This window comes from Ambystoma mexicanum, chromosome 1p, assembly GCF_040938575.1.
Source record: "Ambystoma mexicanum isolate Mex_15411 chromosome 1p, UKY_AmexF1_1, whole genome shotgun sequence".
NCBI lineage: Eukaryota > Metazoa > Chordata > Amphibia > Caudata > Ambystomatidae > Ambystoma > Ambystoma mexicanum.
Window position 1 is genome coordinate 100,406,313 of NC_090921.1, and position 14,259 is coordinate 100,420,571.

The 14,259-nt window shown below is 42.8% G+C and overlaps 1 protein-coding gene across 1 annotated transcript in view; it reads right to left on the reverse strand.

Moving 5' to 3' along the window:
• The window catches only part of LOC138455260 (N-acetyllactosaminide beta-1,3-N-acetylglucosaminyltransferase 2-like), a 127,204-nt gene that overhangs the window by 43,030 nt on the left and 69,915 nt on the right, over nt 1–14,259 (reverse strand). The window contains exon 2 of the mRNA XM_069607096.1: nt 13,539–14,042. Within this exon, the coding sequence (XP_069463197.1) occupies nt 13,539–14,042 (504 nt within the window). The remainder of the gene's footprint in view (nt 1–13,538; nt 14,043–14,259) is intronic.

Sequence of the window (14,259 nt, forward strand, 5' to 3'; positions counted from 1 at the left end):
AACATGGATAGTGATTCTTACAGAGGGTGAAATTGACTTTCTCATTAAAGAAGGTCCACCAATGATTAAGGCTAGTGGTCTATCAAGAGAAAGTGATAGTAGAAAGTTTCCTTAAACTGTACTCTTCAGGGTTCTCCCCAATGGTGAACAATGTTTTCGAAACTATACACACCGGAGTGAGAAGAAGTAATATTTATTTTGTTTTCGATGTCGCTTATTTTCTAACAAATATTCTGCACAAAGATCAAGCTTGTGTCTTCCTAATGGATACATGGTTCACAGAATGAGGGCTTATAAAATAAAATACATGAAAAAATAGAACTACACGAGCAAAGCAAACATTGTTTGTTTTCATTTCGATATTGGCAAATAGACATAGCAGTTTAAAGGGAGAGGGATTCAATGTTGCTTTGCAAACTGCAATGGTTGCTGAGGTCCAGAAATGGAAAGGATTGCTGGAATGTTACTTTGATGTGACTCTATATTTAGCGGACAAGAACCGGTCATTTAGAGGCAGTCGTTTTTTAATTGGTAGTCCGGACAACGGAAGCTTTCTTGGTCTCCTGGAACTTTAAGGCAAGTATGACAATTTATTAGGAGACCATTTTAAAAACATTCAGCAGGCAGCTGGAGAAAAGACAGTACATTATCTTTCAGGCACTTCTCAAAATGAATTTGTATCACTGTGCAGTGAACAACTCAGAAGAGAAATGATGAAAACAGTAGCGAAAGCAAAGTGTTATGCATTGATCTGTGATGCTACTCCAGACATAAGCCATATAGAGCAAACAACCATCATTTTGAGATACACAGAATTTGCCATGCCCTCAAAAAGTAGGACAACTGAAAAAAGGTTCATTGAATTTCTGGAAAATGAAAATAAGACTGGCGTTGAGATGACCTCATTCTTGTGCTCTGTTTTTGAGAAACACAAACTTAATCTTACAGACTGTAGAGCACAGGGGTATGACAATGGGTCAAACATGGCTGGAATTTACAAAGGCACTCAGGCTGAAATTCGTTGTAAAAACAAATTTGCACTTTTCTCTCCTTGTGCAGTGCATTATCTGAACCTCTGTGGAGTCCATTTTGCTGAAATATGTTCTGAATGTGTGACATATTTTGGAAGCATCCAAAAGTTATATTGTGACGAATCAACTTCTGGGGCACCAGTGGTCCAGGGATGAATATCAGTTTATAAACCATCAATCAACCCCACAACACTAGTACACAAGAAGGGATCAGAACAGATTGGAAGAGAAGTGAATTATAAGACCTCCTTGTTCAATTTTGGTAACTTGGATGGAAGGGCAGCCTTTTCTCCACAAGGTTGTGGATCGTTGGTTAGTTGCAACGGATCTGCGTGATTTTTCCATCGCGGAAAAGTCAGCGATGGAAAAGTTTGCATGGGAAATGTACGCACCACAAAAGGTTTGTACATTTCCCATGCGAACATAATTTTAAAAACCCTACAAAACCCACACTCCCACCCACACCCCCAACACACCCCCACTCACCCCCACCCACACCCCCAATCACACCCTACTTACCTTTTAAGATGCACTGTGTCCATGCAGCACCAATTCCCTTTCACTTCTGTGATCGGGAACCGGCACCACAGGGTCCTTTACTTTTTTTCTTTTTTTTTCAGGCAGCTGCAGGGGTTTCCCCCCCGCAAACCCCACTCACTATACTATACTGTATAGTATAGTGAGTGGCGTGTTGTGGGGGACACCCCTGCAGCCCCTGTTTTTTTTTTCTTCTATGTGCTGCGGGGCTGTCCCCCGCAACTACCGCTCTCCATACTATACAGTATAGTGTGTGAGGGTTGCAGAGGACACTGCCGCATCCCCTGCAGTCTTTTCTTTTTTTTATCTATCTAAAATGCATGCCATCAAAGGTTCGAACTTTTGGTGTTCGAACCTTTGGTAGCATACATTTATGACCTTTGTGAATAGGTCGGAACTTTTTATTCGGTAAGTTCTACCGATTCCAGTTGCAACACAGCAAACATATAATTATTACCCAATGATAGCAGTCAAGGTTTAAAAAAATATCTACTTTATTATTCTACAACAGACAGTTCTAGCACACTACAAAATACAACCCACCCTTAAGGGAACTCAGAGGACAGAGAGTTTCACAAAGGAAAGGGATAGACTCTGCCTACTGACAGGAGCGTAGTTGGTAAAGTAATCAGTCTTGCTGTTCAAGATTATTTGGTTCCAGCACCAAGGGGGAAAAGGGTCTTAACTGTCTCTAGGGGCTTTCGGAGAAGGACCGGGGGGAAGAACCACAATTTATCTGGTGCTGAAGAACTCATGGGGCCTCATTCCGAGGTCGGTGCTAGTCATGGTTCTATTAGCGCCATGACTAGCACCATTACTGGTACCGTGTCCGCCCTCGTTCAATGGGGACTTTCCGGTCTAGTCCGACCTTTGCGGGACCGGTAAGTCCCCATTGAAAATGTCAATCCCCATTCCCATTTGAGCCCCCATAGGGCTCAATGGGAATGGGGAGGGTGCTAATAACGGTACCGTAAATTACGGTACCGTTATTAGCTCTGAAGTCTCTTTGCGGGTCCCATCGTTAAGGAAGGACCCGCAAAGGGATCTCAGAATAGGGCGCAAAGGGATTACCGGCACCGGTGTCATTACCGGTGCCCGGTATCCCTTTGCGCCCAGGTCATAATGACCCCCATGGTGCTCAACAGGCGGTTCTAGGGTGCTGCACAGCCTGTGAGACAGACCTAATGGCGGGAGACAGCTGCGGGTACCAGACAGCAGGAAGTTCAGCAAGCGAGGCTGGACGGATGTCTGCAAGCTGTCCAGTGCGGCGGCTCCAGGCCAAGAATCATTGTCTCTGTGCTCGTTAGCAGATCTGGAATGCTGGTCGAGGCGGCTCAGATGGCGCTTGTGACTGTGGCATGACAACAGTCAGCAGTGCATCCGGATATGGTTCGAGGGCTCAACTTTCTCGAAAATGTCCTTAAAGATGGACGCAGGATGATACTTGTGTGGCACTCCTCCTAGCTTATTTGCAGGGCTTGTGTCCTTTCAGGGTGGACGGCCCAAAGCTCAGAAAAGAGATTGCAGGCAACAGCCTTGTCCTTTGTCTCGAGACTATCCAGCACTTCCCAACGAGGAAGCTTGCTGGCAGAACCTAGCAGGCCACGCTGTGTGCTGCCTGGGTACCGGTTCTGGAGCTGCTGGATGGGCCCTCTGAGTCCGGTATCTCCCTAGGTTCCCTGGGAGATGTTTAGAGGAGGGATCTTGCTTCCCTCTATGAACTTGTGGTCTTCCTTCACTGGCGGAAAATGTAAGGTAGACTGTATCTTCAGCTCGGGTTGAAATTAGTCTTTCTTCTCACTCCTTTCGAAGTCTTCATATGATCTGTCTAAGTGAGGGGTTCAGCCCTCTTTTGAAGCCAAATGCGTCCTAGGGATTGGTGCAGGCTAAGCCTACCTTAATGAACCAATCCTCAGTCCTCACCAACAATCCTCTGTTATGCATGATGTCAGGACCAGGGTGCTTCCTGTATGTTGTAGATCAAAGTGTCTCCCTGGTTAACTGAGCCCTCTGTGACTCTTGATTAAAGTGCAGGCTTCCCTTGAATTATGTGCTGGGAGCAGACATCCTGTCTCTCCCAAATCACATCCTTCACCCCTCTAAAAGGGGTCTGCTCTGCAGGGACACCTGGGAAACTGCTGGACCCAGACATGCAGTTCACTGCCTTTCATACAGAGAGGTGTGAACTATCTTCAAGTTGACACATTGCATAAAGAAAGGGGTGTTACTCCTGCCTTCCCAATGTCATATGTGTAGTTTGGGTTTCACTCGTGACATTTCTATTACATGTGCCACTTTCCCGAAATGAGCTAATACAAAGGTTTATCAAAAATTATTTTTGTAATTCCTGTGCATTTTCTAGGCTCCAAGGGTGAGGAACTCAAAATGTTACTCGACACAGAGTGCCATGGCAACGGACCGAAAAGCCCTTCGACACAAAAAGCTGATTTTTTTTACTGAGCACATTTTTAACATGTGTTGATATATATTCAATGCAGCTTGTTCTAATTCACCTGAATATAGTCATTTTTGTGCATTTCTCATAAATAGTTTGAACATTTTCGCATTTAGCGTCAGTGCTAACAAAGAGATAGCAATGTGTTTTTCTTGGCGAAGGAAGCACTTAGAGTGCTGAAAATGTATCTGTGAGCTCACTAGTACATGACATTGGAACACGCTAATTTAAATTCAGGAAACATATAATACATTTTTGAGGCCCCATGGGGGACAAACTCAACACTGAGTTACATGGCATTACACCAAAGACGCCCTATGACACAAAAAGTGAAAAAGATACATATGCAGGACACTCCATCTACACCAGTAGTGGGTTCTAAGTTGTACTAACGCCGTCGAAAACACAAAAACTGTATTTTGGCTTGACATGAAAATTACATGACGCTTTGACCAAGATATCACTTTTTTCAAAATGCTGCCTTTCTTGTCAAATCTTCTTCATAAGGTCCCAAATGCTGTATATATTGGCGAGCATGCTCAGTTAAACTGCAAATATGCACAATCAAAGTGTACTGGTGTCAACAGATGTCGGTTTCAGAATCAGTCCTCAACAGTGAACCAAGCAATAAGGCCTCAGACTGGAATTTTCAAGTTTTCAAAAGCAAAACAAAAAGTTGTATATTTAGGTTAGATAGATATGCGGGACACTCCATCTATACAAGTGGTGAGTTCTGAGTTGTACTAACGTCGTCAGAAACACTAAAACTATATTTTGACTTGACATGAAAATTAGTGATATCTTGGTCAGAACGCCATATATGACGATTTAACCAAGATATCACCTTTTCAAAAAGCTGCCTCGCTTGTCAAAGCTTCTTCATAAGATTCCAAGTGCTATATATATTGGCTAGCACAGTTAAACTGCAAATATGCCAAATTAAAGTGTACTGGTGTCAACAGATGTCAGTTTCGGAATCAGTCCTCAACTGTGAACAGGGCAATAAGGCCTCAGTCTGGAATGTTCAAGTCCCCGCCAAAACAACTTATATATATAGGTTAGATACATATGCGGCACACTCCATCTACACCGTGGTGGGTTCTGGTGTAGCGGGAATGTCACGCATATGTATCTTTTTCACATTTTGTGTCATAGGGCTTCTTTAGTCCGATGCCATGGAACTCGGTGTTGGGTACAATTTTGAGTGTGTCCCCCCTTGGAGCCTCACAAACGTATTACAGGTTTGCTGAATTGAAATTAGATGGCTGCAATGGCATGGTACTGGTGAGCTCAGAGATGCATTTTCAGCACTGTGTTTCCTTTGACACGAAAAACACATTTTTATCTCTGTGTCAGCAGTGACGCAAAGTGAGAACATTTTAAAAATGTTTGTGAGAAATGCGCAAAAAAGACTGTATTCAGTGGAATTAGAATATGATGCATTGAATGTATATATGCAAATGTTAAAATGTTAAAAATGTGTACAGGAAAAAATAAATCAACTTTTTGTGTCGAAGGGCTTTTTTGGTCCGATGTCATGAAACTCTTTGGTGTGTAAAATGTTGAGTTTGTCCCCCATGGAACCTCAAAAATGTATTACGTGTTTGCTGAATTTAGATTAGATGGATGCAATGGCATGGTACTAGTGAGTTCACAGATGCATTTCCAGCACTCTAAGTATTTCCTTCAGTAAGAAAAACACATTACTATCTCTGTGTCAGCAGTGACGCAAAGTGTGAAACTTTTCAAAATGTTTATGAGAAATGCACAACAAAGATTGTATTTAGGGGAATTAGGGTCTCTGCTATTGAGCCATAAGTGCTCCTGTGCAGCACTATAACAATGTAAACCCCCAGCCCACACTTACACTAGAACTACAATTCTGTGTGCTTTTGTCATTTGTCAAGCCATGCAGGGTGACCCGTCTTTGTATGCAGATAACTTGATTACCCCGGAAGTCTCTCCTGGGGACTTATTCTCTAGAGTGAATGGGGGGAATGCTACCCAGGCATTGGCGGCTGGTGTAGAAATGCTTCAGTGACTTGGGTCCCGGGTACCACTTGGATGGTGTGCACCGTTCACATTATGGCGGTGGGGGAGAGCCCTTAGCCAATCATGGTTTGTGTGGGATTGTCTCCATGAATGACAGTTGTTTCCTACAAGCATAGTGTGGTTTGGTTGGCCCGTTACCAAGTGATCCCAGAGTCAATTGAGAAAAACTGTAGCTGAGAAAATGCTACATGCTGGGAAAGCCTATGTACTAGAATCCAGAGTGAACTGAAATAATTAATTGCTGCGAACACAATGCAAGCTGCGGCACTGTGTCCAAGGTCCCTAAGCAAACTAAGACAACCAACTGGTGAAAAAACACTGCATTCTATGACACTGAGCCCAAGGTCCCATAGTCAAATGAGAGAACCAACTTCGGAGAAAATTATGCATATTTGCGCACTGAAGTCAAAAGAACCTAAATGAGCTTAGTGAACTAATTATTGAGAAAACAGTGCATGCTGGGGAAGTGAGTTAAAAATCCAAATTCAGCCATACTTCCACTCTTAACTAAAGCATATTTTGTTTTGGCTATTCAGCAGTTTATAAAAACATTCCCCAACTGTTGTCCGCCAATAAAAATATATATCAACATTGTGTGATATATCTGCATGTTCTAGGAACATTGAGATGTTCTGCTAAATTCAAGAAAAGTATCTGCATTTTTTGCACCCTGGACACACATATTTAAATTGTTGCTTTTAAAAGGGGGGCATCTTTTATACTTTTGCCAGTATAGTTATTGAAAATTCTCATCCAATTGATTATTTTTCCAGGATGATGTTTTTTTGAAAGGCGATTTCTAATTTGTCTTGTACACTTTCTTCAAAGGCAGTGGTCTGCAACTGTTGCCTTGCCAAATGTTGTGGACTACAAATCCCAACAGTCAAGGTTAGCATAGTGAGTGTGGCAGGACCATGGGAGTCATGGTCCAAAATATCTAGAGAGCTGCAGGTTGCAGACCCCTGTTCTAAGGGCAAAGGTCAATTGAACAAAATGTGTATATTTCACTTTAAGATATGTTCACTCAGTGTGCATATATTAATGGGTGGCATCTTTTGATTTTCGCTACGGGGGCAGAGACTCCCACACTGAGTGATGCGAGGGAGCTGTACCCATCCAGGTCTCAGACACACACACACACGCACATCATCACTGCTATAATGTGGTTACCAAATCAGGGAAAACTGTATGTTCAGTCATGTAGACAGTTTGATATACTGGGACTCTACAACCTGCCAGTGTTATGTTAATGTCTTTTTTCCTTTGCAGCAGGCAGAACTGGATTTGAGAAGGTTGTCACCATCAAGCAATCAGAATATTAGTCACTGAACCGAGAGGCCAAACACGAGGCATCCAAATTCACCCAAGGTAAGTTCATATTGCGAAGGCACTTTCAAAAAGACACCGCCTTTACCATGTGACATTATGTTTAGGCTTTGGTTGAAATCCCTGAATGTCTGCCCTTGCTCGCCCATTGATGAAAGTGAAATTGATAGCTGGGGTTTAATGCTCTAGCAGCAGGGGAACGTTTGTAGTCAGCCGGGTAGACCTTTTCATAGACTGGGACTGTTTACTACCAGCCAGTGATGTTATGCTAATATTGTTTTTCCTTTGCAGCAAACAAATCAGATTTCCATCTGCATTTGAGAAGGTGGCCATCAAGCAATGAGAATAGTAGTCCCTGGACTGAAGCAGCGCAACAGTAGATACCTGAATTCACCCAAGGTAAGTTTACACATTAGTATGTCCAGCCCGGCCTTGTTCACTTGACCCAGCACTTTGTTGTGTTGCTGTGATAACTTTTGTTGTTATCTACATTACTGCATGGAAGCTCTTCTCTAGCCATAAAAGACAGGAGCAAAATAGCCACCTTAAGCCGATTCATGTGTCATCACCAGGTAACATTGTGTAAGTTAGCTGAGGTCAACTGATGTTTTTGTTTTTTATTCATTTATTTAGTTAATTATTTATAGAAATCACACAGAAAGCAATGCACTTTTGGTACAAAAACAGTTACACTTATAGGTCCTTGACAACGGGCTGAGAAAATTTGACTTGAAGATCATATGTTGCATGGTAAGGTAATGGGACTGAATTTGAAGGACATAGTGTCATGCTTGGTCTAAGTTTAAGCAATCTTCTTTTGTAATTGTTCCAACAAGCTTCTCTGACATCGAGCAATGCCCTGTAAAACCAAGTCTCCTGAGGATTGTGTGCGGAAAAACAAAGGATTTACAGTAGAAGAACACAATGGAAATACATTGTTAATTTGCAAGACTTGCAGAGTAACAATTTCATTAGTAAATGGAAAGAATTCAAGCCGAATCGCTGAGCATGTTTCTTCAAAGACCCACCTAAGGTTGAAAGATCTGGCAAAATTTCAAAGTGCTCTGTGCCAAATGTATTTTACGGAGACACTCTTGCAGTTTTAAAGAAAACGCGATGAGGAAAAAGATTTGGCAAATGAATTTGCACCCACTTAGTGCAGGCTGCACCCAGCTTTCACCAGGCAGATGGCCCAATTGATAATCGTTTCCCCAGACAGGCCCCAGCAGCCACAACATTGCCTAGATCCCCTCAAATGTATGGGAAATACCTACCTGAGGTTTTTATGACAGACATTGGCCACATCAAAGAGTCCAATGTAATGTAAATATTGCAATCATTGTCGATGAAACGCCCGAGATGAAGGGTGATCCAGCAGTAGCAGTCCTCGTCACTTTTTGTGACCCAAGAAGTGTATGGGTTTGCCATCCTATCATTTATTTATTTACTTGCATTTTTAAAGTGCTCAAACAGCCCGTGGGCATCGAGGCGCTGTTACAGGAATATGTCTTAGTTGCGTATTGATAACGCGCTTAACACCCAGAGGTTTCTAAGCGCGGACCCGGGGATCGAACCCGTGTTACTCTGTGTCGTCTTGTTTCCAAGGCTAGTACGTTGCTGCTAAGCTATCCTCCCCGAACCATGGCAGATTTAGAGGTGGTTGAAACGTACAATGCAGTCTCAGTTGCAGCATTACTCCAGAATGTCATGAGCACGTTTGGGAAGGATTAGAGTGATGAAGTGTACATTTGTAGTGATTCTGCAAGTTATATGAAAAAGTCATGTGATGATCTATCTAAGGGCAATGTCGAATTTGAGGCCTTCCCCATGTGAAACCGTTGCCACTTACTTGGAGTTTTAAAAGCATCTTTAAACTCCTCAGATTTCATTAGGGATGCAGTTGACGTTGTGGTCCATTCTGGTGCACTATTTAGATATGCACTTGAACTAAAAAGCAAATACCTAACATTTTGCACTTTGTACGACATGAAAGAAAAGGTTATTCCAATTCTCTCCTTTAGCCGGTGGTTCTCTGTATTAGAGGCAGTGAATGCCATACTATTGATGAAGCGACCTTTCACCAATTGTCTCCTAAGTGATGATGCCTCAGGCAAGAAATGTGAGGATCTGAGGGCGCACATTGATAGTGAGGTGAAGAAAAGTACTGTCTGCTGTGTTCTTAGATTTTTTGCAAGAGAGCGTGACAGCTGTAGTCGATATAATGAAGAGGATGGAATCTGAAATCACCTATATTTACCAAATGTACAATGTCATTGGTGTGGAGGTCACATTTTTATTTGAAAGAAAGCTGGGTGACTCTTTCAGTGACTTTGGCGATGTAACATGTGCCCTACTGGAATGTCTGCCGCTTGGCAATCAAAGGACTGTTGTGAAGTTTTGGATATTCTACTCAACAATGCCTGGCAAATGGCAAGCAATGCTGTGTAGGAAGACCCCATCAGCCAACATGTCAATAGAAGTGAGGGAAGCCTCTTTGTGGTATGCCGTGCAAGTACTTGATCCCTTCCGCAAAACAAAAATTAGTCCAAACTGTGAAAAGTATGCATTTAGTTTTCACCATTTTAATGACACTGAGACTGTGGGCACCCAGTTCAATGCCTATTTGGCAGAGCCAGTGCCCGAGAATCTGCATCTCCAGGTACATGAGTATTGGATGGGAAAGCGCCAACAGTGGCTAGATTTACCAGTTTGTGTGTTGGATATTTTGGCCTTGCCCGAGTCCAGTGCCAATGTGGAAAGGTTGTTTTCCCAAATTAAAGTCTTTATGGGAAGAAAAGAAAGGGCAAGGAAGGGCAAAGAGTCCTTGAAAAAGTATTGCATGATGTATTACAATAGTTTTGATATGTAGAAATGCTAGAAATTACTGGATTACCATGAAAGAGATGACCCTACAAATGCATGCAATGAAACAATAAAAGAAAATGTCTGTGTTTACACTGAAAAAATAGTTATCCATGATTTTTTAAAGGGGCAAATGGGAAAACACTGATAAACACAGATTCTGAAAAATTGTGAAAACACTTGAAAGACACCCATGCAAGTAATAATAAATAAACCCCTAAAACAAGACACCCTAATCATATGCATAGTAATACAGTGCATACTCTCCTGGGTAGGTTAAAAACATTCAATTTATCCCAGGCTGAGACATTGGGTAGTCTACCACTCAACAAGACCGCTCAGATCATGCAACAACATCCGCCTAGAACCAAAACCATACAACAAAAGAAAATACGGAGGATCATTGTAGAGGAGCAGTTAGATGCCTCTGCAGGAAATCCCACACCCCTACCTCCTATATGTTGAAAGCCTGAGATTGTGCCATGTTTAACACCAGCAGTTGTGCCAATTCCGCAGCAAGCAGTTGAAAGAAGATATCCTCTGAGAAAACTCTATCAAACGTATCCTCGAATAGATGACAATCTGAGGGAGGAACTCCCTGAAGAAATAGGTAAAAGAGTGAAAGAGAAGCCAGTGACGTCACAAGAGATGAGTGTGACGCACTGTGAATACTGGCTGAAGAGAATGCATGGATCTTACAGAAACTGATAATGAAGTCAAGAATCAAGTAACCTTTCATATGCAAAAAGAAGATTGCACGTGTGTGAAGCACCGCACATAATGCAAGCCATTCAATAACTGTACAGATGCTGTAACGCAAGTAGATTAGTAATCTTAGAAGCTGGCTATGTGATGTCACATCTGATGTATTTTTTGCATGTACAGCTGTTTTTATGAGAAATGCACTGAGTGCTCGAGTGAACATCTGTCGATGTCCGTTGTAACTCCCTGTTTTAGATAATTGTTAATAAAACAGCACCTTTGCTATCTTCCTGAGTTGGTTTCATTATTTGGTTTTGGAGTTATTCTGCATACCTATCCATTGCATGCACAATACCCATAGGGCCATATGCTCATCATCTTTCTCTCACCTGGCTCCAATAACCTGGAATGGGCTTCCAAAAAACATACGTAACACAAGAGATCATCTTCAATTCAGAAAATTACTCAAAATGTGGCTCTTTGCCCTAGACCCAGAAGGAAACGACCATGAAGCATATACATAGCGGGAAAGAAGAATCGCATAGAGGGAACCCATCCTCCCTAACTCCCGAATGTTTCTTCCCTAACCAGAGGGTGGGGGAAGCATGTCATTTCCACATGCTGCTAAGCCAAAGAGGAAACTAAGGTAGGTTATGATTCAACTCGGTAATGGGTAAAGAAGGACCAGGAGGGCAGGGGGAGGATGCCATATCCACATACCGTTAGTCCACAGAGAAAACATAGGCAGGTAAGGACCACCAACATGGAAATGGAAAGGAAGGGAGCGAAATCCTGTAAACTATAGCTCGGCAACACCAGGGTGGGGGAACAAGCCTGCTTCAACCAGTTACACAAACCACTAAAGAAGCACAGAGGAAAACTGCCACCCCATCATACCTGCCAACTAGACGGACAAACTACAATACCAAACTCACAGGATAACCATAAATGTAGAACAAAGAAATGCAAAGACTAAGAGGTAAGGCAAGACACACAAAATACACTAACCTCAACTAGAAAACCTCAACTTTCCCCATACGCGTCTCACACAGAAACCCATACAACTACTTCTCTGCAAAGCAATCTGCACGTACTTCACCACACGGCAACAACAGACAAACAACACATAACCTGTATCAACAGCACATGGGAACTCTCACCGATCCCATAACCGCACCAAAGCTCAGCACACAGTGAAAACCAAACTGAAGCTGCCAACAGGACATCAGAGCTCTCACTCTCCTACTCCCACTACACCCTACTAACCCCCCAACACCTCCTCTTTCAGATCTGCCAGAATGCCTGGGGACCACTTCCGGTGGTGACGGTGCACAGTGCAAATACCTTTAACATTAACATTTCATTTGTGTGGAAGCACTTAGTTTGACCAGTCTTGGTGTATGACAAATTCAGAAATCCCATGAATGTTTATGTATCAACAATGGTGAGCCTTCTACGTGGGAGGGAAGTAGGTGGTTGGATCCAAGAATATTTTTTCCTCAATCCACCAGTTTATTGAAGAATTCCAAGTACATGGTTATTGGGATATTTGATGCGTTGTCTGGCAAAAATAGTGGGAGCTTCTGCAATGGCATCAGTAATCCATTGTAGTGGCACACTCTTCCCTTTGAGTGACAACAGAGGAAACTGGATGAAATATTGATCACTTATAGAATACAAGCATTAAGTGCCAGTGCAGAGTTGAGTGGCCTGCCTGCTTTGGATGATCGGTTGTCATGTGTTCAGAGGTTAGACAGCTGGATGCGGGTTTGGTGTGGAAGAGAAGGAGTTCAGTTTTGGAGGCATTGCTTCTGGACATTGTGCTTTGATAGATTCCATTCTCCTTTTCAGGGACTGTTCTTGGTTTTGACCATTGTAGATACTGTTCTTGGTTCATTGTAGATACTGTTCTTGGTTTTGCCCATTGTAGATACACAGGTAAAGCTGTAGGTGTGGTAGAGGACATTGTGGCTGGCTATCATGAACAGGTCACTTGTCGATGGATGGAGGCATGGAAGCTATTGGCACATCTGTTGACCTCACAGCTCAGTATGTACATCACACTTGTGTCTGGTGATGACTTGAGAACCTACAGAGGATCATCAGTTGAGCCACAATGTGCCAGTCATAATAGCCAATCAAGTGCTTATTTTGAAAATGCCTCAAACCAGACTTCTGTTTTCGATTCTTAGTCAATTCATCATAGAGCATGTAGTTCTCGTGGACCACAGTAGGTTCCCCTTAGCTGGCATCATATGAAGCAACATCTTTCCCAGGCAGTCAGACAGTTTCCCACTTGGCCAGAGAAGACAGACACAACCCGCCTGGTCAGTCCTTTCGTCAAAGTACCCCTTCCCAGCCTTTACTACTTCCTATTTTTGCCTCTTCAATCCACTGGGAGAAAGAAGCCACAGCGGTTCATAGTATGAATGGGTGAAATTAAAGTGAAAGAAGAAGATTCTAATAAGAAGACAAAGCACCTGTCTTCCTCCAGGCAATTCTTTTGTTTCTCCAAATTTCATGTAGTGTTGATGTCATCCTGCATCTGTTCAAATAGATACACACCAACAAACTAATGAAGAGGATCACAGGAACCAATAACAGAAGGGTGAGGGCACTGATCCAGGATGTTGATGGGCCACATGGATCTTCTTGTTGGACATCTGACCAGATGTACACCATTTCCTCCGGTTCTATGCCATGGACGACCAGTGCCTCCTTGTAGGCGCACCTTTGGTACCCCATGCCAACGACACGAAATCGGCAGTCGTGTTGGTATGACACTCGCGCAGCCAATCCCAAGAATCCAAAGTAGACATCATCCAGTGGGAAGAGGGGCATCCAGGTGGAGGCACGGTAAAGTGCAGCGATGTAGGCTCCAGGAATGATGTACCCACCACCCGATGGGAATAGAGGGTATTTGTCGCTTGGGTACGCGGCATTGCTAATTTTGTATTTTCCATCTCGCTCACTGTCTGAGCCACTGTGGATAAAGCCATGGACGGCTATTGAGCCATTGGCAGTCTCTTTAAGGTAATTAACCATGGCTCTGGGGTTCACAAATTCATCATCGTCCCCTGCATAAAAAAAGGAATGGGAAAAATATTACAAATCTTAAAATCATGATCAATGATGACAGTCGCTTCTGCAAGGATGGCTTTCAATCAGTAGATGCTCACCATGAATAAAGACCAACTTTAGGGCATCACGTCCCCACATGTATGTATTTTGAGTCTGATCAATACCACAATGAATGAATCACTTCTGTTTTTGCTCTTTGTTTTGGTAATCTAA